General features: G+C 46.4%; 1 protein-coding gene across 3 annotated transcripts in view; it reads right to left on the bottom strand.

Moving 5' to 3' along the window:
* LOC112219891 (WD repeat-containing protein 7) overlaps positions 1-26353 on the bottom strand; it is a 352753-nt gene that overhangs the window by 311974 nt on the left and 14426 nt on the right. For 2 of the 3 annotated variants that reach the window (XM_042302729.1, XM_042302730.1), the window contains exons 7-12: positions 25621-25740; positions 25205-25350; positions 21249-21351; positions 5966-6113; positions 5448-5696; positions 2793-3013 (exon numbers count right to left, since the gene is read on the bottom strand). In XM_042302729.1, coding sequence (XP_042158663.1) covers positions 2793-3013; positions 5448-5696; positions 5966-6113; positions 21249-21351; positions 25205-25350; positions 25621-25740 — 987 coding nt within the window. Of the gene's footprint in view, positions 1-2792; positions 3014-5447; positions 5697-5965; positions 6114-21248; positions 21352-25204; positions 25351-25620; positions 25741-26030; positions 26062-26353 lie in introns of those variants that run through there. The other variant, XM_042302731.1, reaches the window with a different exon arrangement.

The raw sequence follows: 26353 nt of genomic DNA, 5'->3' as shown, positions 1-26353 counted from the left end.
ACTAACACACACACACACCTCACCAGGGTTATACTGTATCCAACTAACACACACACACACACACCTCACCAGGGTTATACTGTATCCAACTAACACACACACACACACCTCACCAGGGTTATACTGTATCCAACTAACACACACACACACACACCTCACCAGGGTTATACTGTATCCAACTAACACACACACACACACACCTCACCAGGGTTATACTGTATCCAACTAACACACACACACACCTCACCAGGGTTATACTGTATCCAACTAACACACACACACACACACCTCACCAGGGTTATACTGTATCCAACTAACACACACACACCTCACCAGGGTTATACTGTATCCAACTAACACACACACCTCACCAGGGTTATACTGTATCCAACTAACACACACACACCTCACCAGGGTTATACTGTATCCAACTAACACACACACACACACACCTCACTAGGGTTATACTGTATCCAACTAACACACACACACACCTCAGCAGGGCCTGGGTTATACTGTATCCAACTAACACACACACCTCACCAGGGTTATACTGTATCCAACTAACACACACACCTCAGCAGGGACCAGGGTTATACTGTATCCAGCTAACACACACACCTCAGCAGGGTTATACTGTATCTAACTAACACACACACCTCAGCAGGGTTATACTGTATCCAACTAACACACACACCTCACCAGGGTTATACTGTATCCAACTAACACACACACACACACACCTCACCAGGGTTATACTGTATCCAACTAACACACACACACCTCACCAGGGTTATACTGTATCCAACTAACACACACACACCTCACCAGGGTTATACTGTATCCAACTAACACACACACCTCACCAGGGTTATACTGTATCCAGCTAACACACACACACACACACCTCACCAGGGTTATACTGTATCCAGCTAACACACACACACTCACCAGGGTTATACTGTATCCAGCTAACACACACACACACACACACACACACACCTCACCAGGGTTATACTGTATCCAGCTAACACACACACACACACACACCTCACCAGGGTTATACTGTATCCAACTAACACACACACACACACACACACACACACACACCTCACCAGGGTTATACTGTATCCAACTAACACACACACACACACACCTCACCAGGGTTATACTGTATCCAACTAACACACACACACACACACCTCACCAGGGTTATACTGTATCCAACTAACACACACACACCTCACCAGGGTTATACTGTATCCAACTAACACACACACCTCACCAGGGTTATACTGTATCCAACTAACACACACACACCTCACCAGGGTTATACTGTATCCAACTAACACACACACACACACACACACACACCTCACTAGGGTTATACTGTATCCAACTAACACACACACACACCTCAGCAGGGGCCTGGGTTATACTGTATCCAACTAACACACACACCTCACCAGGGTTATACTGTATCCAACTAACACACACACCTCAGCAGGGACCAGGGTTATACTGTATCCAGCTAACACACACACCTCAGCAGGGTTATACTGTATCTAACTAACACACACACCTCAGCAGGGTTATACTGTATCCAACTAACACACACACCTCACCAGGGTTATACTGTATCCAACTAACACACACACACACCTCACCAGGGTTATACTGTATCCAACTAACACACACACACCTCACCAGGGTTATACTGTATCCAACTAACACACACACACTCACCAGGGTTATACTGTATCCAACTAACACACACACCTCACCAGGGTTATACTGTATCCAGCTAACACACACACACACCTCACCAGGGTTATACTGTATCCAGCTAACACACACACACACACCTCACCAGGGTTATACTGTATCCAGCTAACACACACACACACACACACACACACACACACCTCACCAGGGTTATACTGTATCCAGCTAACACACACACACACACACACACACAGGGTTATACTGTATCCAACAACACACACACACACACACACACACACACACACCAGGGTTATACTGTATCTAAGAGCAGGGGCTAGACAGACAGTGGGAAGTGTATGGGTGAAATACAGAGAGCCTTTAACAACACAGGAGAAGACTGCTGCTCAGGGTCATGTTTATCAACCAATCAGCTTGGATGTTGGATGTACTAAGGAGGACGAGGAGGAGCCAGACAGGCACAGGTAACTCCCCAACGGGGATTATGGATCCCTCCATCCCGCCAGCCTCTCTCTCTCTCTCTCTCTCTCACATTATCAATGAAATGTCCCGCTCCTTAAGTATCGACGTGCTTTAAAGCAGCTGCATAACTAAACAGGTCATTAAGAGCAGAAGAGACACCTTTACTTACAGTGTGGACCAGTCTCATGTAATGGACATCAAGTTGGTACCTGTCATTCAGACAGACACAGACAGGATAGGAGAATACAAGGCTGCTTGAGGGTGGGGGGATAGATGGATGGAGGCTGTGTGGGTGTCTGTGTGTGTGTGTGTGTGTGTGTTTGTGTGACAGGCCTCTCCACTTTTGTTAAGAAGAAGCAGGAGGCATCATTGAGTGAGATCAGAGGGCAGGACTAGAATCAACGATCACTCTGAGGCCTCACCTCCCTACGCTGGAAAATCCACTACAGTCTTTCTTTAATAAATCATTTAAAAAAAGGGATAACAGTCCCACCCACAAGAAAATACACGAATGAAAGAGTGAGGAGTGGGGAGGAGAAATCAAAAACAAAACTCCCTTCACCTCTACATGTGTGAATAGTACTCACACTGCAGTTCTCAGGTGGGACCAGGATCTGTGTGATCTCTCCCCCGTGGACACAGAAGACGTGCTTCATCTCCCCAGTGAAGATGTCCCAGACGATGACGCTGAAGTCCACACCGCCGGAGACCAGGGAGCGCTGGTCGTAGCGAGGGGACACCTGGTGGGGGTACAGCAGGCACGTCACTTTGTTACGGTGACCCCGCAGGGTGCGGTGAGGGGGCCAACCTGGGAACGAGAGAAGACTCTTTTTTTTATAATGTTGTACATGCTCTTATCCAGAGATTCAATCTGTGGTAAAACAATCACCCCCCACCCCCCCATCTAATACTGTAGACCCTGATGAAACAAACCTTAGGAACCACAAGATATATGGGCTGCAGGATACGACTACAGGCTATTGATTATTTGAGAAAGTGGCAAATAAAATATATTGCGCTCTGTTCCTCGCCTCAGGCTGCACAAACTGTTCTCTCAGCAAGTGATCATATTTTCACCCATCAATCAGACTATCCTCAATTTAATCAAGCCTTACCAAATATGTAAAGATGAGTTTTGATTTGAGAAAGGCCCATTATTAACGGGCAGGAACACCTGTTATGTGTATACACTGGAATAGAGAATGGAGACCACTTCCCCTCGGGGAATGTTTTGTAACTCCTATTGGGAAGGTTTACTCTGGTCATTTTGGCTGCGCGACAAGTGATATTAAACCCAAACTCTGTATGCCATGGACTCTCCAACCGTGTTTTTGCAGCGACCCAGTGAATTGTTTGGGAAACCAAGTTAAATCTGTTTGGGAACATAACACAGTGAAAATGCCTTTCACAAGAAAACACATTTCATTAAAAACTGTTGACAGCCCCTCTCTCTCTCCACGCGCTGGAGAAAGCAGTGAGAGAGGAGATGGAAACGCTCAGTGATAATCTCATGTGCCAGACTATTAATAACTATGAATATATAAACAAAAAAGCCCCCATTACCAGGCTATTCAAATTCACTATAATTGTAGGCAAATCATTACGTGTAATTTAGGCTAGACCAAATCATAACGTGTAATTTAGGCTAGACCAAATCATAACGTGTAATTTAGGCTAGACCAAATCATAACGTGTAATTTAGGCTAGACCAAATCATAACGTGTAATTTAGGCTAGACCAAATCATAATGTTTAATTTAGGCTAGACCAATTGACGCACCAAAGATACCTTAAAACCACTCACACACTTTTCCGCCAGCTGTTTACTATGTATTGTATAAGGTCACAATAATTATTTTAAAATTCAGGATTTTTGGGGGGAGCTTGGCCTCTTATATATATATATATATATACACACACACACGTTTATGCATGAACTCATCCCCTTAGAAAGCACTGTCCATTTCATTGTGTTTGGTTTCGAAACAACCACCACCACAAACCCAAGTTTTCACACTCAGTTTCAACCACAGAGGTGACTTAAAAACACACACTGTTTTGATGAGTGTTTGATGTGATTTCTGAATGCATTTGCATTCGAAAAGAGCCCTGAGTACCAGGCCATTCGAACCTGATGGAGGGACAATAGAGCCCTGAGTACCAGGCCATTAGGACCTGATGGAGGGACAATAGAGCCCTGAGTACCAGGCCATTAGGACCTGATGGAGGGACAATAGAGCCCTGAGTACCAGGCCATTCGAACCTGATGGAGGGACAATAGAGCCCTGACTACCAGGCCATTAGGACCTGATGGAGGGGCAATAGAGCCCTGAGTACCAGGCCAATAGTGACCTGATGGAGGGACAATAGAGCCCTGAGTACCAGACCATTAGGACCTGATGGAGGAACAATAGATCCCTGAGTACCAGGCCATTCGAACCTGATGGAGGGACAATAGATCCCTGAGTACCAGGCCATGAGGACCTGATGGAGGCACAATAGATCCCTGAGTACCAGGCCATGAGGACCTGATGGAGGGACAATAGATCCCTGAGTACCAGGCCATTAGGACCTGATGGAGGGACAATAGATCCCTGAGTACCAGGCCATTAGGACCTGATGGAGGCACAATAGATCCCTGAGTACCAGGCCATTAGGACCTGATGGAGGGACAATAGATCCCTGAGTACCAGGCCATTAGGACCTGATGGAGGGACAATAGAGCCCTGAGTACCAGGCCATTAGGACCTGATGGAGGGACAATAGATCCCTGAGTACCAGGCCATTAGGACCTGATGGAGGCACAATAGATCCCGAGTACCAGGCCATTCAGGACCTGATGGAGGGACAATAGATCCCTGAGTACCAGGCCATTAGGACCTGATGGAGGGACAATCCCAGAGCCCTGAGTACCAGGCCATGAGGACCTGATGGAGGGACAAACTAGAGCCCTGAGTACCAGGCCATTCCCCTGACCTGATGGTTGTTTAACAAGCTGGGTACTACTCACACATGTCCAGAGTGATTAAAAGGAGGTTACCCATGACCCTTGGTCACCCACACTGGAATTTGTCTGCGGTCATGACTCATGACTGCCCCTGACCCACAATACAACCGCCGCAACAGTCTTAGACCCACCTTTCCTTTTTCCCCTTTCCCACCCCCTTGACCCACAGACCTCAACCACACTCTCCCCTGACCTCAACCACACTCTCCCCTGACCTCAACCACACTCTCCCTCACCTCTCCGCAGCATGTGTTCTCCCTGCAGCAGCTGTACGATGGCGGTCTGTGTGGCAGGGACCAGGATGATGCTTCCGTCCTCTCTGCCACACACCAGCCTGCCCTGGGAGGGGATGTAGACGCTGGCCGTCACCTTGATGGGCTCCTCCGACCCGGGCGTCACACTCAGCTGGTCTATGATGCCCGCCGACAGGGGAGCCAGCTTGTCAAAGGCCTCCTGGAGGGAGATGGTGGAGGACACTTGGAGCTCTGAGTGTCAGGGGAAGTAGATAACAACAGTATTAACTACGTATAGACCCAAAACAGACACATCTATCCAACCTGACTTACACCAGACATGGGCCTTTGCTTAGTGCCATTGCATAGTCATGAAGATGAATCATGAGGAATGTACTTCACATGCACTGGAAGGATTTCACTGGTTTTTGCCAGCTGATGGCATAAAAGCCATCTAATTCTCACCCACAGCGTCAATACAGACTTGGGACACTTACGCCACCTAGTGGACTAAATGGTACCTGCTGCGGTGGAGAGGGGCTGCAGGGGCGAGGTGTCTGGGATGCTCCAGAGGGTGAGGCGTCCGGCTGAATCTCCCTGGACCAGCAGCTTGTGGAAGGGCTCCCGACGGCCGTAGAAGAACCGTGTCACCGGGGGACAGATGAGGAGCTGGAACACGGAATACAGAACGTTAGAAGATGAAAATAGTGTTCTAGAATGTGAACACTAGTATGTCTGTCTGTATATCTCTGCGTTCAGGGCCATGTCTACGGCAGGACTTTACTGTCTCTGGCAAAGCACAGTACCATGTGACATACATACAGGAGACACCTACACCGTCCTATAGCCATGCCAAAACCATGATTTGTGTGGTGTGATAAATGGTCTAGTCTTAACGATAATTATTTCATAACAACTACAGGGTTTGTATTGAAGGATAGTAAATGGTGAGAATGAAAGCAGGACAGCAGACTGTAGTCTTGTTGTAACATGGATCTAAAAACTCCAGAATATTATATTCTGCTCTGTACAAGAAGGGGAAGCCGGCCTTGCAGGGGACATGATCTCATGCCATGGGAGCATTGGGATGTGCTCTTATTAACGTTTAGCACTAGAAAACACCACTGTGATATAAAGAGGACGCCAAGCTAGAAGAACTGACCGCTTCCTCAACTACCAACAGGGTTACCTACAGTACAACACACCCCCCCATACTAAAATACCCCCGAACTCAGTTCTCTGGACAGCAAGGCACTGAATCATCAGGATACAAACCAGCTAGCTAGACACAATAAATTGTTGAGGCAGAACACTGGTGCCATGAACAACATATGAGACTTGGGATCTGTTTTTATTTGTCTACCTAACAGATGTAGCAGGACTGAATATCCATAGTTATGCATGTTGGTTAATGGTCCTTCATTAACTGACCCTTTGCCTAATAAAACTAATTGCACCCTGGTCTAAAGTAGGGCACTACGTAGGGAATACGGCTCTGGTCAGAAGTAGGGCACTACATACGGAATAGGGTGCCATAGGGCTCTGGTCTAAAGTAGGGCACTACGTAGGGAATAGGGTGCCATAGGGCTCTGGTTTAAAGATGGGCACTATGTAGGGAATAGTGTGCCATTTGGGACGCAAACTTTGATCTTTCGTTTGACCCATTTACACAGCTATAATTGTGTTCCTGACTGCAGTAGAAAAAAGGCACAGTGGTAACCAACCTAACGACAACCTAACGACCTGGCAACCTGCCCGCTGACCCCATTTCCAGGAAGTCCTAGTTAATGTGATTGTCACGGTAACAGAAAAAGATGGGATGGAACCGGATCCCTGTAATGTCTAATGGAGGAGACACTCTGTGGCCAGGTTGTCAGGTAGTCAGGCACCTAATATGAGGTTGCTAGATGTTGAGGTAGATGCTCAGACTACAGTCGATTGACTTGACACTGTCTGAGAAACAAAACAAGGTAGTTAAATGAAGAACTTGGTAAAAAAAAAAAAGAACTAACCTTAAAATAAAATGTCCATCAGAAGTTTACATGGAAATCAGCGGACTGAACAATAAACGTAGCATGTATGAAATTCCTTACTGTTTACCATATGTCAAATCTGTACGTTGACAGGCTTATACAGAAGTCGGATCTTAATTTGACCTCGTTCGTCACACGAGGAAAATAATAAATCCTGCAGCAGGAATGTTTGAATATATTTAGAATGGCCACCAGGTGGCAGCAGGAAGCGGTGTTTGTATACCATGCAGTACTAAACTCAGCAAAAAAAGAAAGATCCCTTTTTCAGGACCCTCTCTTTCAAAGATAATTTGTAAAATAAGTTCACAGACTCTTCATTGTTAAGGGTTTAAAACACTTTCCTATGCTTGTTCAATGAACCATAAGCAATTAATGAACATGCACCTGTGGAATGGTCGATAAGACACGAACAGCTTACAGACGGTAGGCAATTAAGGTCACAGTTATGAAAACTTAGGACACTAAAGAGGCCTTTCTACTGACCCTGAAAAACAAAAAATAAATCAGCTCATCTGCGTGAACGTGCCTTAGGCATGCTGCAAGGAGGCATGAGGACTGCAGGTGTGGCCAGGGCAAGAAATTGCAATGTCCGTACTGTGAGACGCCTAAGACAGCGCTACAAGGAGAAAGGATGGACAGCTGATCGTCCTCGCAGTGGCAGACCACGTGTAACAACACCTGCACAGGATCGGTACATCCAAACATCCCACCTGTGGGACAGGTACAGGATGGCAGTAACAACTGCCCAAGTTATACCAGGAACGCACAATCCCTCCATCAGTGCTGAGACTGTCCGCAATAGGCTGAGAGAGGCTGGACTGAGGGCTTCTAAGCCTGTTGTAAGGCAGGTCCTCACCAGACATCACCGGCAACAATGTCGCCTATGGGCACAAACCCACCGTCGCTGGACCAGACAGGACTGGCAAAACGTGCTCTTCACTGACGAGTCGCGGTTTTGTCTCACCAGGGGTGATGGTCGGATTTGCGTTTATCGTCAAAGGAATGAGCGATACGTCGAGGACTGTACTCTGGAACGGGATCGATTTGGTGGTGGAGGGTCCGTCATGGTCTGGGACGGTGTGTCACAGCATCATCGGACTGAGCTTGTTGTCATTGCAGGCAATCTCAACGCTGTGTGTTACAGGGAAGACATCCTCCTCCCTCATGTGGTACCTTTCCTGCAGGCTCATCCTGACATGACCCTCCAGCATGACAATACCATCAGCCATACTGCTCGTTCTGTGTGTGTTTTCGTACAAGACAGGAATGCCAATGTTCTGCCGTGACCAGAGAAGAACGCGGATCTCAATCCCATTGAGCACATCTGGGACCTGTTGGATCGGAGGGTGAGGGTTAGGGCCATTCCCCCAGAAATGTCCGGGAACTTGCAGGTGCCTTGGAGGAAGAGTGGGGTAACATCTCACAGCAAGAACTGGCAAATCTGGTGCAGTCCATGAGGAGGAGATGTACTGCAGTACTTAATGCAGCTGGTGGCAACCAGATACTGACTGTTACTTTTGACTGTTACTTTTGACCCCCCCCCTTTGTTCAGGGACACATTATTCCATTTCTGTCAGTCACATGTCTGTGGAACTTGTTAAGTTTGTGTCTGTTGTTGAATCTTATGTCGGAACTCGGAATTCCAAGTCGGAAACTTTTTCCGACCTGAAGATCACTGACGTCATTATTCGACCTCGAGTTTCCAGTTGTGATGAACGCACTGAAGTCAGAGATAACCGATTTAAGACTTCCCCAGATGATTTGAACGCGGCACTAGTCCTGCTTGTGTAGCCAGCGGACATGAGTTGGTCATGGTCAAGTGATGCGGTAGTCCCGCCTGCAAACTTCAAAACAAGTGTCTGCCCTTGGCTCAAGATGTTGATTGATACTCTGAACCCCGTGGCAGACCCGGGCGGCAGTAACTCACCAGGAATACGACTTCCCTAGAGCAGCTCCATTGTTCACTCTCCCAATTGAACTTATTCCAAAAGCCAACCCAAAACATCGCCGTCCAAGGAGAGGCACTCCAGAACCTTCCGGTTCAACTTAGGAGGCGGGCACAACACCCACCACGTCAGAGTATATTACTCGCTAATATTCAGTATTTGCACAATAAAGTAGACGAGCTCAGGGTGAGGATCTCCTTCCAGTGTTGATGAGCTTAGAGCTTTCTTTCCAGAGAGACATCAGGGCCTGTAACATACTTTGTTTCACGGAAACATGGCTCTCTTGGGATACTCTGTCAGAGTCAGTAAACCCAGCAGGATTCTCAGTACATCACGCAGACAGGAATAAATATCTCTCCGGGAAGAAGAAAGGCGGGGTGTATGTTTCATGATTAACAACTCATAGTGTAATTCTAGGAACATACAGGAACTCAAGTCATTTTGTTCACCCGACCTAGAAAACAATTAAAATAGCAACCATATTATCTCCCAAGAGAACTTTCCTAAGTTATCACCACGGTCGTTTACATCCCACCTCAAGCAGAAACCTCGACGGCCTTAAAAGTTTAAAGCTTCAAGTTCCTCGGCGTACACATCACTGACAAACTGAAATGGTCCAGTCACACAGACAGTGTAGTGAAGGCACAACAGTGCCTCTTCAACCCTCAGGAGGCTGAAGAAATTCAGCAGAGAACATCAAACTTTAACAGATGCACAAATTGTAGTGCCTGCAACAGCAGGGCTCCCCAGAGGGTGGTGCTGTCTTCCCAACGCATCACCGGGGACACACTGCCAGCCCTCCAGGACGCCTACAACATCCGATGTCACAGGAGAGCCAAAAAGATAATCAAGGACAATAAACATCCGAGCCGCTGCCTGTTCACCCCGCTTCCATCCAGAAGGCGAGGTCAGTACAGGTGTATCAAAGCTGGGACCGAGAGATGGAAAAACAGCTTCCTTCTCAAGGCCATCAGACTGTTGAATAGCCATCACTAGCCGGCTACCACCCAGTTACGCAACCCTTCACCTTAGAGGCCACTGCGCTTGTGTCACGAATACCACCGAAGGTGGCTCCCCTTCCTGCGCGGGTGGCGCTCGGCGGGCGTCTTCGCAGGGCTACTAGCTGCCACCGATCCCTTTTTCCTTTTCGTTTGTTTTTGTCTAATTGTTTTCACCTGTTCCTTTGGGATGGGTGTTATTTAAGTTTGATCAGCCCGCTGGTGTTAGTGCTATTTGGTTTGTCACGTTTGGTGATGTATCGTGTTTGTTTTACATAGACAATATTAAACCATGATTCCATGTCATATATATATATATATACACCGCTTTACTCATCTCATATGTATATACCTACATTTCTCATCCTAATATTTATATAATATTATATACACTGCTCAAAAAAAATAAAAGGGAACACTAAAATAACATCCTAGATCTGAATGAATTAAATATTCTTATTATATACTTTTTTCTTTACAAAGTTGAATGTGCTGACAACAAAAATCACACAAAAATGATCAATGGAAATCAAATGTATCAACCCATGGAGGTCTGGATTTGGAGGCACACTCAAAATTAAAGTGGAAAACCACACGACAGGCTGATCCAACTTTGATGTAATGTCCTTAAAACAAGTCAAAATGAGGCTCAGTAGTGTGTGTGGCCTCCACGTGCCTGTATGACCTCCCTACAAGCCTGGGCATGCTCCTGATGAGGTGGGGGATGGTCTCCTGAGGGATCTCCTCCCAGACCTGGATTAAAGCATCCAACTCCTGGACAGTCTGTGGTGCAACGTGGCGTTGGTGGATGGAGCGAGACATGATGTCCCAGATGTGCTCAATTGGATTCAGGTCTGGGGAACGGGCGGACCAGTCCATAGCATCAATGCCTTCCTCTTGCAGGAACTGCTGACACACTCCAGCCACATGAGGTCTAGCATTGTCTTGCATTAGAAGGAACCCAGGGCCAACCGCACCAGCATATGGTCTCACAAGGGGTCTGAGGATCTCATCTCGGTACCTAATGGCAGTCAGGCTACCTCTGGCGAGCACATCGAGGGCTGTGCGGCCCCCCCCAAAGAAATGCCACCCCACACCATGACTGACCCACCGCCAAACCGGTCATGCGGGAGGATGTTGCAGGTAGCAGAACGTTCTCCACAGCGTCTCCAGACTGTCACATGTGCTCAGTGTGAACCTGCTTTCATCTGTGAAGAGCACAGGGCGCCAGTGGCGAATTTGCCAATCTTGGTGTTCTCTGGCAAATGCCAAACGTCCTGCACGGTGTTGGACGTCGGGCCCTCATACCACCCTCATGGAGTCTGTTTCTAACCATTTGAGCAGACACATGCACATTTGTGGCCTGCTGGAGGTCATTTTGCAGGGCTCTGGCAGTGCTCCTCCTGCTCCTCCTGCTCCTCCTTGCACGAAGGCGGCGATAGCGGTCCTGCTGCTGGGTTGTTGCCCTCCTACGGCCTCCATGTCTCCTGATGTACTGGCCTGTCTCCTGGTAGCGCCTCCATGCTCTGGACACTACGCTGACAGACACAGCAAACCTTCTTGCCACAGCTCGCATTGATGTGCCATCCTGGATGAGCTGCACTACCTGAGCCACTTGTGTGGGTTGTAGACTCCGTCTCATGCTACCACTAGAGTGAAAGCACCGCCAGCATTCAAAAGTGACCAAAACATCAGACAGGAAGCATAGGAACTTGAAAGTGGTCTGTTGTCCCCACCTGCAGAACCACTCCTTTATTGGGGGTGTCTTGCTAATTGCCTATAATTTCCACCTGTTGTCTATTCCATTTGCACAACAGCATGTGAAATGTATTGTCAATCAGTGTTGCTTCCTAAGTGGACAGTTTGATTTCACAGAAGTGTGATTGACTTGGAGTCACATTGTGTTGTTTAAGTGTTCCCTTTATTTTTCTTGAGCAGTGTATTTCTTTCAGATGTGTGTATTGTTGTGAATTGTAAGATATTATTGCACTGTTGGAGCCTGGAACACAATTATTTAGTCAGATATTACTGCACTGTTGGAGCCTGGAACACAATTATTTAGTCAGATATTACTGCACTGTTGGAGCCTGGAACACAATTATTTAGTCAGATATTACTGCACTGTTGGAGCCTGGAACACAATTATTTAGTCAGATATTACTGCACTGTTGGAGCCTGGAACACAATTATTTAGTCAGATATTACTGCACTGTTGGAGCCTGGAACACAATTATTTAGTCAGATATTACTGCACTGTTGGAGCCTGGAACACAATTATTTAGTCAGATATTACTGCACTGTTGGAGCCTGGAACACAATTATTTAGTCAGATATTACTGCACTGTTGGAGCCTGGAACACAATTGGAGCCTGGAACACAATTATTTAGTCAGATATTACTGCACTGTTGGAGCCTGGAACACAATTATTTAGTCAGATATTACTGCACTGTTGGAGCCTGGAAACACTATTATTTAGTCAGATATTACTGCACTGTTGGAGCCTGGAACACAATTATTTAGTCAGATATTACTGCACTGTTGGAGCCTGGAACACAATTATTTAGTCAGATATTACTGCACTGTTGGAGCCTGGAACACAATTATTTAGTCAGATATTACTGCACTGTTGGAGCCTGGAACACAAGCATTTTGCTACACCCACAATAACATCTGCTAAATATGTGTATGTGACCAATACAATTTAATTTGAAGGGAACTGAAGGCTACTATTCAGATAGTTTAAATGGAATGGTAATCTGAGGATCTATAACCCCTCACATAGCCTCATATAATGTTAATATAACCCCTCACATAGCCTCATCTAAAGTTAACTCCTGCAGAATGAAGCAGTTGTTGCAGTCAAAATTTGACTCGGGAACAAGAGTGGAGAAATATGATTTATTTCAGCATCTTACCTTTATTTTCCTAGGCAAGTCAGTTTAGAACAAATTCTTATTTTCAATGACGGCCTAGGAACAGTGGGTTAACTGCCTGTTCAGGGACAGAACGACAGATTTTGTACCTTGTCAGCTCGGGGATTTGAACTTGCAACCTTTCGGTTACTAGTCCAATGCTCTAACCACTAGGCTACACTGCCGCCAAATTCTCTTGAGAGAATGACTGCGTGGTCAGGGACTATCTGCAAAGGTGCTCTCTTTATCAGCATCGTCAGAGCTGATAGTATTTCAACCACAATAAATATGCATCCAAGCCAAACTGAAATCTTATCAGAAACATGTTGTTTTCACAGCTTTTAGTTCCCTTAAAACCAGTCGAACTTGGAAATGTTCCAGTTATTGTTGTTGAGTTCATGTATTTTTTTCCCCGGTCCCTAAACTTATTTTCTGTGAGAGAGAAGCAGAAATGAAAGAAAACTGTCAACTCAATTGAGACATTCATTCTATCGATGTATGACATTTTTTTTGGTGAGCAAGGGTTTATTTTGTCTTTTTAGGGCAACAAGTAATGGCAGAGAAGCAGCAAAGTATCTAATTATAGACAAGTTAACTAACAAATAGCCTACAAAAAAAAAAAAGTGCCACACCCATCGGGTCACACAGAAGCACACACACACACGAGAACACACACAAAACTAATCAAAACTAATCAAAGATTGATGTGAAAGATGAACTCAATCCAAAAGATAGTCAAATATAATACAAAAGGTTAAAAGACAAAGGCACTGGAGAATAGAGGGGGACCCAACAGACCTGAGAATGACTAGAGAATAGAGGGGGACCCAACAGACCTGAGAATGACTAGAGAATAGAGGGGGACCCAACAGACCTAAGAATGACTAGAGAATAGAGGGGGACCCAACAGACCTGAGAATGAATGACTAGAGAATAGAGGGGGGGACCCAACAGACCTGAGAATGACTAGAGAATAGAGAGGGGGACCCAACAGACCTGAGAATGACTAGAGAATAGAGAGGGGGACCCAACAGACCTGAGAATGACTAGAGAATAGAGGGGGACCCAACAGACCTGAGAATGACTAGAGAATAGAGGGGGGGGACCCAACAGACCTGAGAATGACTAGAGAATAGAGGGGGGACCCAACAGACCTGAGAATGACTAGAGAATAGAGGGGGACCCAACAGACCTGAGAATGACTAGAGAATAGAGGGGGACCCAACAGACCTGAGAATGACTAGAGAATAGAGGGGGGACCCAACAGACCTGAGAATGACTAGAGAATAGAGAGGGGGACCCAACAGACCTGAGAATGACTAGAGAATAGAGGGGGGGACCTGAGAATGACCCAACAGACCTGAGAATGACTAGAGAATAGACCCAACAGACCTGAGGGGACCCAACAGACCTGAGAATGACTAGAGAATAGAGGGGGGACCCAACAGACCTGAGAATGACTAGAGAATAGAGGGGGACCCAACAGACCTAACCTATAGAATGACTAGAGACCCAACAGACCTGAGAATGACTAGAGAATAGAGGGGGACCTAAGAATGACCCAACAGACCTGAGAATGACTAGAGAATAGAGGGGGGACCCAACAGACCTGAGAATGACTAGAGAATAGAGGGGGACCCAACAGACCTGAGAATGACTAGAGAATAGAGGGGGACCCAACAGACCTGAGAATGACTAGAGAATAGAGGGGGACCCAACAGACCTGAGAATGACTAGAGAATAGAGGGGGACCCAACAGACCTGAGAATGACTAGAGAATAGAGGGGGACCCAACAGACCTGAGAATGACTAGAGAATAGAGGGGGGACCCAACAGACCTGAGAATGACTAGAGAATAGAGGGGGACCCAACAGACCTGAGAATGACTGAGAATAGAGGGGGGGACCCAACAGACCTGAGAATGACTAGAGAATAGAGGGGGGACCCAACAGACCTGAGAATGACTAGAGAATAGAGAGGGGGACCCAACAGACCTGAGAATGACTAGAGAATAGAGAGGGGGACCCAACAGACCTGAGAATGACTAGAGAATAGAGGGGGGACCCAACAGACCTGAGAATGACTAGAGAATAGAGGGGGGGACCCAACAGACCTGAGAATGACTAGAGAATAGAGGGGGACCCAACAGACCTGAGAATGACTAGAGAATAGAGGGGGGGACCCAACAGACCTGAGAATGACTAGAGAATAGAGGGGGACCCAACAGACCTGAGAATGACTAGAGAATAGAGGGGGACCCAACAGACCTGAGAATGACTAGAGAATAGAGGGGACTAGAGAATAGAGGGGGACCCAACAGACCTGAGAATGACTAGAGAATAGAGGGGGGGACCCAACAGACCTGAGAATGACTAGAGAATAGAGGGGGGACCCAACAGACCTGAGAATGACTAGAGAATAGACCCAACAGGGGGGACCCAACAGACCTGAGAATGACTAGAGAATAGAGGGGGACCCAACAGACCTGAGAATGACTAGAGAATAGAGGGGGACCCAACAGACCTGAGAATGACTAGAGAATAGAGGGGGACCCAACAGACCTGAGAATGACTAGAGAATAGAGGGGGGGACCCAACAGACCTGAGAATGACTAGAGAATAGAGGGGGACCCAACAGACCTGAGAATGACTAGAGAATAGAGGGGGGACCCAACAGACCTGAGAATGACTAGAGAATAGAGGGGGGACCCAACAGACCTGAGAATGACTAGAGAATAGAGGGGGGGGGACCCAACAGACCTGAGAATGACTAGAGAATAGAGGGGGGACCCAACAGACCTAAGAATGACTAGAGAATAGAGACCTAAGAATGACTAGAGGGGGGGGACCCAACAGACCTAAGAATGACTAGAGAATAGAGGGGGGACCCAACAGACCTAAGAATGACTAGAGAATAGACCTAAGAATGACTAGAGAATAGATAGGGGGGACCCAACAGACCTGAGAATGACTAGAGAATAGAGGGGGGACCCAACAGACCTGAGAATGACTAGAGAATAGAGGGGGACCCAACAGACCTGAGAATGACTAGAGAATAGAGGGGGGGACCCAACAGACCTAAGAATGACTAGAGAATAGAGGGGGACCCAACAGACCTAAGAATGACTAGAGAATAGAGGGGGACCCAACAGACCTAAGAATGACTAGAGAATAGAGGGGGGACCCAACAGACCTAAGAATGACTAGAGAATAGAGGGGGGGACCCAACAGACCTGAGAATGACTAGAGAATAGAGAGGGGGACCCAACAGACCTGAGAATGACTAGAGAATAGAGAATAGGGGGACCCAACAGACCTGAGAATGACTAGAGAATAGAGGGGGACCCAACAGACCTAAGAATGACTAGAGAATAGAGGGGGGACCCAACAGACCTAAGAATGACTAGAGAATAGAGGGGGGACCCAACAGACCTAAGAATGACTAGAGAATAGAGGGGGACCCAACAGACCTAAGAATGACTAGAGAATAGAGGGGGGGGACCCAACAGACCTAAGAATGACTAGAGAATAGAGGGGGGACCCAACAGACCTAAGAATGACTAGAGAATAGAGGGGGGACCCAACAGACCTAAGAATGACTAGAGAATAGAGGGGGACCTGAGAATGACTAGAGACCCAACAGACCTAAGAATGACTAGAGAATAGAGGGGGGGACCCAACAGACCTAAGAATGACTAGAGAATAGACAGGGGGACTAGAGAATAGAGGGGGACCCAACAGACCCAACAGACCTAAGAATGACTAGAGAATAGAGGGGGACCCAACAGACCTGAGAATGACTAGAGAATAGAGGGGGACCCAACAGACCTAAGAATGACTAGAGAATAGAGGGGGACCCAACAGACCTAAGAATGACTAGAGAATAGAGGGGGGACCCAACAGACCTAAGAATGACTAGAGAATAGAGGGGGACCCAACAGACCTGAGAATGACTAGAGAATAGAGGGGGGACCCAACAGACCTGAGAATGACTAGAGAATAGACAGACCTGAGAATGACTAGAGAATAGAGGGGGGGACCCAACAGACCTGAGAATGACTAGAGAATAGAGGGGGGGACCCAACAGACCTGAGAATGACTAGAGAATAGAGGGGGGGGACCCAACAGACCTAAGAATGACTAGAGAATAGAGGGGGGGGGACCCAACAGACCTGAGAATGACTAGAGAATAGAGGGGGGACCCAACAGACCTGAGAATGACTAGAGAATAGAGGGGGGGGGACCCAACAGACCTGAAGAATGACTAGAGAATAGAGGGGGACCCAACAGACCTGAGAATGACTAGAGAATAGAGGGGGACCCAACAGACCTAAGAATGACTAGAGAATAGAGGGGGGGACCTGAGAATGACTAGAGAATAGAGGGGGACCAACAGACCTAAGAATGACTAGAGAATAGAGGGGGGGACCCAACAGACCTGAGAATGACTAGAGAATAGAGGGGGACCCAACAGACCTGAGAATGACTAGAGAATAGAGGGGGGACCCAACAGACCTGAGAATGACTAGAGAATAGAGGGGGGAATGACTAGAGAATAGACCCAACAGACCTGAGAATGACTAGAGAATAGAGGGGGGACCTAAGACCCAACAGACCTAAGAATGACTAGAGAATAGAGGGGGACCCAACAGACCTAAGAATGACTAGAGAATAGAGGGGGGACCCAACAGACCTAAGAATGACTAGAGAATAGAGGGGGACCCAACAGACCTAAGAATGACTAGAGAATAGAGGGGGACCCAACAGACCTAAGAATGACTAGAGAATAGAGGGGGGACCCAACAGACCTGAAGAATGACTAGAGAATAGAGGGGGGGACCCAACAGACCTAAGAATGACTAGAGAATAGAGGGGGACCCAACAGACCTAAGAATGACTAGAGAATAGAGGGGGACCCACAGACCTGAGAATGACTAGAGAATAGAGGGGGACCCAACAGACCTGAGAATGACTAGAGAATAGAGGGGGACCTGAGAATGACTAGAGAATAGAGGGGGACCCAACAGACCTGAGAATGACTAGAGAATAGAGGGGGGGACCCAACAGACCTGAGAATGACTAGAGAATAGAGGGGGACCCAACAGACCTAAGAATGACTAGAGAATAGAGGGGGGGGGACCCAACAGACCTGAGAATGACTAGAGAATAGAGGGGGACCCAACAGACCTAAGAATGACTAGAGAATAGAGGGGGGACCCAACAGACCTAAGAATGACTAGAGAATAGAGGGGGGGACCCAACAGACCTAAGAATGACTAGAGAATAGAGGGGGACCCAACAGACCTAAGAATGACTAGAGAATAGAGGGGGACCCAACAGACCTGAGAATGACTAGAGAATAGAGGGGGACCCAACAGACCTGAGAATGACTAGAGAATAGAGGGGGACCCAACAGACCTGAGAATGACTAGAGAATAGGGGGAATAGAGGGGACCCAACAGGGAATGACTAGAGAATAGAGGGGGACCCAACAGACCTAAGAATGACTAGAGAATAGAGGGGGGACCCAACAGACCTAAGAATGACTAGAGAATAGAGGGGGACCCAACAGACCTAAGAATGACTAGAGAATAGAGGGGGACCCAACAGACCTAAGAATGACTAGAGAATAGAGGGGGACCCAACAGACCTAAGAATGACTAGAGAATAGAGGGGGGACCCAACAGACCTAAGAATGACTAGAGAATAGAGGGGGACCCAACAGACCTGAGAATGACTAGAGAATAGAGGGGGACCTAAGAATGACTAGAGAATAGAGGGGGACCCAACAGACCTGAGAATGACTAGAGAATAGAGGGGGACCCAACAGACCTGAGAATGACTAGAGAATAGAGGGGGACCTAAGACCCAACAGACCTAAGAATGACTAGAGAATAGAGGGGGACCCAACAGACCTAAGAATGACTAGAGAATAGAGGGGGACCCAACAGACCTAAGAATGACTAGAGAATAGAGGGGGACCCAACAGACCTGAGAATGACTAGAGAATAGAGGGGGGGACCCAACAGACCTGAGAATGACTAGAGAATAGAGGGGGGACCCAACAGACCTAAGAATGACTAGAGAATAGAGGGGGACCCAACAGACCTGAGAATGACTAGAGAATAGAGGGGGACCCAACAGACCTAAGAATGACTAGAGAATAAAGGGGGGGGACCCAACAGACCTAAGAATGACTAGAGAATAGAGAGGGGGACCCAACAGACCTAAGAATGACTAGAGAATAAAGGGGGGGACCCAACAGACCTAAGAATGACTAGAGAATAGAGGGGGGGACCCAACAATCCTAAGAATGGCTTCCACTCTTCTTCCACTGGGTTTTAGTTTCAATGTAGATGATAAATTGTCTACCTGTTATCAATGTATCATATGTCATTATCGGTGTATTGATCTGATTTCTAGAGGGAAAGCAGTTTAGGGACTTGGCATGCATCTGCCCCAGTGTGAAGACCAAGATGAGAATGATGATTGAGATTTTAGTGGGAGGAGCATGGGAATCAGGTGAGTCAGAGTGAGTTGAGAGAACTGGCCAATCAGAAAGACAGCATCGTAGAGGTGCACACGTCACAGGGTCAGGCATCCAATCGCTGTTCAGCTTACTAAATAAACAGGGCTTTGGAGATTTGATTTTGATTGGCTGATATATCATAAACCAAAGCATGCGAGTCGATCGGAATTCAGATCAATGTATTGCAGATCGATTATCAGGCATGTCTCCAAGATAATACAGATCAAAGACTATATTAGTAACATTTTTGGATACCAATTTGCAAATAGACTCAGCGAAATTACATTGCCCATGAGCAGCACCGCAGATATTGAGATGAGCAAGATGCAAGACTCTCACACAGTATCTGCGCATGTGCACGGGTTTGCTTCACACTGTTAGTCACGGGACCAAAATAGGGGAGAAGTTGATCCTCGTGCTTCAATGCTCGTAGTAGTTGAGGAAATTGCCCCATAACGCTGATTACCTTCTGCAGCTACGTCATATCGCTGTGTCTACTTTTAATTAACATCAAATATGGTATTGATCAAATCACTAGTATACTATACATGGGGCACTAAATGTTGTCATCTGTAATTTCCCCATAACATCACACCAACATACATCTTCCTATCCCCGGTCTGCATGCTTCATCTCTGAACATTGAGTGAATGTGCTGAATCTGTGACTGAGAGCTGAGGGCTCCCCCTGCTGGACAGAGCCAGTGTGTGCCTCTCTCCTGCTGTACACTGCAGCACTGAGCTTACTGGTGCCTCTAGAGGCTGCTGGTGGAATAGCAGCTCTGGGGTGTAGAGCTCCAAGTCTACTCCGCTGTCAGGGTGGCACAGCACCACCATGTCTACCCCCTCACCAGACTCTTCAGTCTGAGGAGCACACGCTCTCCGATCAGGGCCAAGGCCCATTGGGGAAGGGAGGGTAATAAAACAGACAGACAGAGAGCAAAACAATAAGAAAAAACAACAGAAAGGCAGACAGGAAATGAATATGTAGACTAAGAAGACTACGTAACATCCTAAATTAAATACAGAACACTAGCCTGATCCCAGATCTGTTTGTGCCATTCTTGACAACTCCTTGTCACATTTGGCGAGAAAGCAAAAACAGACTGGCACCCAGGCTAACAGACTGGCACCCAGGCTAACAGACTGGCACCCAGGCTAACAGACAAAACAAAGACATTGACAAACAACAAAAACTCTGTTACCTAGTTAAAGGACTGATACTAGCAGTCCTACTGACTCTCTTCAACATAAGGGAGCATGTTCCATTAACATAGAGGTGGCACAGGGTTTAGTTGTGCAAAAAGGACTTATTGATCTTATTTCTGTCTTTAAACCAGAAAGCTCTTCACAGAGTGAGTGATTGTGTGTGATGGAGAGGAGTAACCTGTTTGTCTGTGCGGTCCGCGATGCTGTACACCAGAGGTGGGATGGAGCCTTCGGCAGTCTTTCCTACATCAGTACGGAAGTGTTCACTGGCAGGCAGGCAGCTGGGGGAGAGGAGAAGGGAGGGGAGAGGAGAGGGAGGGGAGGGAGAGGGAGAGGGAGGGGAGGGAGAGGGAGAGGAGGGAGAGGAGAGGAGAAGGAGGGGAGGGAGAGGAGAGGGAGGAGAGGGAGAGGAGAGGAGAGGGGGGAGAGGGAGAGGGAGAGGGGAGGAGAGGAGAGGGGGGGAGAGGAGAGGGAGGGAGAGGAGAGGGAGGGGAGGGAGAGGGAGGGGAGAGGAGAGGGAGAGGGGAGAGGAGAGGGAGAGGAGAGGGAGAGGAGAAAGAGAAAGGAACAGAGGTCAGCCCAGTTTAGTTATTTCTCTCACCGCCTACAAATCAACTAAAACTAACTAATCCACCATCGCAACTGTAAAAACACACAAACCTGTAAAACAAACTAAACCTAACAGGGAAATCCACCTCAGAATGGTTTCTTACGGATTGGCACGTAGAAGACGAACAGCCTTTCTGACTAGTGGTTTCCCTGCTAAACCCAAACTACAACTAAAACCGCTAGTCTCAAGTGAAAACCATAGTGGCAAATATTTAAAAAAAGGTTCAGAGCCACTTACCAGACGCACACAATCCATAAGAAGAGGAAGTGAAATAAAACTTAGTTTAGACCAGGTATACTCACTCTTACATATAACTCTTATGTTCAAAGTTTACACAAACATGAATAAAGTTGAAAATTGTCTCTTGCTTCCTGGGGAAACTAGTTCCTTTCCAAGCATGTATCATAGCTGACAGCAATACTGTGTATCATCTTTAGGGACCAATCAAAATCAAGGGTACATCGACTTCTCTTAACGTTCAAACCGCACATTTAAATATTTTTATTTTATTTTTTTTTAAATCGCTTATCCGTTAAAATGAAAAGTTCATAAAAATACCACAATGCATTGTGCTGCTGCCAGCAATGGTTCGGGTTTACGTCCATTTCAGATGGTGAAGCATCGCACCAGTACGTACAACCATTACTGGAACGCAACTCCATACTGCTGTCGTTTGCTTTTCTCTGACATTTTTCCCAACTGTTAACAACGATGATGTCGTGTTGGAGAGTCAACCCCAAAATAATTGATTACTTGAGCCCTTGCGTGTCATCTACCGGCGTCGACTCCCAATTATTTGTCGAGAGTCGACTCCACTAGGAATTGACAACTCGACTCCAAAGATTCAGTATTTTGGGAACAGAGGAGACTGATTAGTTGTCGTACTTCTGAGAACACACACACACACACACACCTTTCATAGCGAGCTAGCAAGGAATGGAGAGAGAGGGGCACAGTATAAGGCAGGTCGGCCACCAGGCAAGACAATCAGGATCAGCACTAGGCCTATCCATCGGTATAAATAAAAAGCATTATCTCGCAACGCATTATCTCGCAACGCATTATCTCGCAACGCATTATCTCGCAACGCATTCTCACAATTTCTTAGCTTGCAATGTCTTGCAACTTCAGTAAATCAGGGCCCATCGCCAATTTATAGGATATTCTACAGGCAACAGACCGAAGACTTAACACACACTGGTATCATTAGCGCAGAAAAAGAGCAGGCGAGCCAGCGCCAGGGAGAAGAGGCAGGCACAAAGAACCGAGTAGGTATTCAGACCCTTTGACTTAATCCTTAACTTTGTTACATTACAGCCTTACTCTAAAATGGATCAAATCATCCATCTACACACAATGACAAAGCAAAAGCAGGTTTTTAGAAATGTTTGTTAATTTCATAAAAACCTAAAAGTGAAAGATCACATTTCCGTAAAGTATTCAGACTCTTTACTCAGTACTTTGTTGAAGCACTTTGTCAGTGATTGCAGCATTGAGTATTCTTGGGTATGAAGCTACAAGCTTGGCACGCCTGTATTTGGGGAGTTTCTCCCATTCTTCTTTGCAGAGCCTCTCAAGCTCTGTCAGGTTGGATATGGAGTGTCGCTGAACAGCTATTTTCAGGTCTCTCCAGAGATGTTCGATCGGTTTCAAGTCCGGGCTCTGGTTGGGACACTCAAGGACATTCAGAGACGTGTCTTGAAGTCACTCCTGCGTTGTCTTGGCTGTGTGTTTAGGGTGGTTGTCCTGTTGGAAGGTGAACCGTCGCCCCCAGTCTGAGGTCCTAAGCGCTCTGGAGCAGGTTATCATCAAGGCTCTCTGTGCTTTGCTCCGTTCATCTTTGCCTCGACAGGTCTCTCAGTCCCTGCTGCATGATGCTGCCACCACCATGTAGGGATGGTGCCAGGTTTCCTCCAGGCGTAACGCTTGGCATTCAGGGAAGAGACTTCAATCTTGGTTTCATCAGACCAGAGAATCTTGTTTCTCATGGTCTGAGAGTCCTTTAGTTGCCTTTTGCCAAACTCCAAGCGGGCTGTCATGTGCCTTTTACTGCAGAGTGGCTTCTGTCTGGTCACTCTACCATAAAGGCCTGATTGGTGGAGAGATGGGAGAACCTCCAGAAGGACAACCATCTCCACAGAGGAGAGCTCTACAGCTCTGTCAGAGTGACCATTGGTCAGGCACCTCCCTGACCAAGGCACTTCTCCCCCGATTGCTCAGTTTGGCCGGGTGGCCAGCTCTAGCAAGAGTCTTGGTGGTTCCAAACATCTTCCATTCAACAATGGAGGCCAATGTGTTCTTGGGGACCTTCAATACTGCAGATATTTTTTGGTACCCATCCCCAGATATGTCTCTGTCTGGATCTACAGACAATTCCTTCAACCTCATGGCTTGTTTTTCCTTCTCTGACATGCACTGTCAACTGTGGGACCTTATATAGAGACAGGTGTGTTTCTTTCCCAAAATAATAAATGTCCAAACTATTGAATTTACCACTGGTGGACTCAAATCGAGTTGTAGAAACATCTCAAGGATCATCAATGGAAACAGGATGCACCTGATCTCAACTTCAAGTCTCAAAGCAATGGGTCTGAATACTTAACACCACCATTCATAAGTTAAGGGTCACAGAGAAATAAAAGCAAAACAATGTAGTCCATTAAAATGTCAAATTTATCAGAAATATAGTGTAGACATTGTTAATGTTGTAAATGACTATTGTAGCTGGAAAAGGCTGATTTTTAATGGAATATCTACATAGGCGTACAGAGGCCCATTATCAGCAACCATCACTCCTGTGTTCCAATGGCACGTTGTGTTAGCTAATCCAAGTTTATCATTTTAAAAAGGCTAATTGATCGTATGAAAACCATTTTGCAATTATGTTAGCACAGCTGAAAAAAAGGACAAAAAAAGAGACAAACTTGCTTATCTTTCAAAAACAAGGACATTTCTAAATGACCCCAAACTTTTGAACGGTAGTGTAGGTATTTGTTGTTGTTTTTTTTTTTTTTTTTTTTTTTTTTTAACTGTCCTCGCTTTGTCATTATGGGTATTGTGTGTATATTGATGATCAAAAAAAAAAAAAAAAAAAAAAAAATTTTTTAAAGTATTTGATCCATTTTATAATAAGGCTGTAATGGAACAAAATGTGGAGAAAGTCGAGGGGTCTGAATACTTCCTGAAGGCATTGTATGTCTTAGTAAACTGTATCTCAAACCTCTTACCTTCCCATGCATCGCAAATTCACCAAATGAGTCTAGTTTGACTCAACCTCCCTGGTTTTATTTACATTACACAACTTTCCACAGGCCTTTATAGCCCATTGTCTAGTGAGGATATAAAATGGAAAATCATTTATTTGTAATAATTGCATTGTGCATTTAAAAAATAATAATTACTGACATTCATTCATAGTTGTCAGGTGAGTCGAAGTAGAAGGGTACAACGAGTATAACAGACAACATAACAGACTAACGGACACCATAACACACGTCTCCTATACAGGTGATGTTGTTCCTCACCTGGCGGGGAGCTTGTAGATGTAGGAGCATCCGTCCTCGGTCCAGATGATGATCTTGTCGGCGGCGATGAAGTCTCCTCCGGTCCAGGACTGGTCGTTCTCACTGGGCACTGAGCACAGCAAGGAATAGTCCCCCGCATCAAACACCTGATACAAACATTTCAGGATAGGTTAGTCCGAGATTAAGAGTTGTTGCAACCCCCATGCCGAAGACTCAAACACAAAGCTACGCTGCTGTAGCCTGATGCCAGATCGGTTTGTATCGTCTTGCCACAACTCCTATTGTCATATTAACAGCATAAACAGATCTGGAAACAGGCCTAATCTAAGGGGCTTAGGTCTACAGTGTGATTATATGAATGTTTCAACCAGGGCAGTGAGGGAGATACCCAGGGAGCATGGGCTCTAGCCACCTACCCTCCAGTACTTGGAGCAGACCACTAGCAGAGAGAGCTGTGTGAAGGTGCAGAAGGAGATGCTCTGACAGCCCCCACAGTAGATGGGCTTAGACTCCTCCTCAAACACTGGATCCAGATCCTGTTGGGGAACAGGAAGAGGAAACATACACGTAGGAAGTGCCTGAACTGCATTATTCATTTCCATCACACTTAGCGACCGCTAATGTTCCTAGGAACAACTAAAAAAAAACAACAATAGAACTGTAATAGACATTTGAATTGTCTGCGTGTGTCCCAGTTACTCTAATTAGTCCCAATAGTCATGATCTTAGCTGGAACAAATCCTGGTTAATAGGAGTATTGTGTAGATGATCACAACAACAACAGTATCGATCACAACAACATCCTGATGTGCCTGTCTCCCTCTACCTGCATCCTGTTGACATCCTGATGTGACTCAGTAACACTCTACCTACATCCTGATGTGTCTCAGTAACACTCTACCTACATCCTGTTGACATCCTGTTGGCATCCTGATGTGTCTCAGTAACACTACCTACATCCTGTTGACATCCTGATGTGACTCAGTAACACTCTACCTACATCCTGATGTGTCTCAGTAACACTCTACCTACATCCTGTTGACATCCTGGTGTCTCAGTAACACTCTACCTACATCCTGTTGACATCCTGGTGTCTCAGTAACACTCTACCTACATCCTGTTGACATCCTGATGTGTCTCAGTAACACT

The sequence above is a fragment of the Oncorhynchus tshawytscha genome, linkage group LG20, assembly GCF_018296145.1.
Source record: "Oncorhynchus tshawytscha isolate Ot180627B linkage group LG20, Otsh_v2.0, whole genome shotgun sequence".
NCBI classification, from domain to species: Eukaryota; Metazoa; Chordata; class Actinopteri; order Salmoniformes; family Salmonidae; genus Oncorhynchus; species Oncorhynchus tshawytscha.
This window is presented reverse-complemented; position numbering and strand designations above follow the sequence as displayed.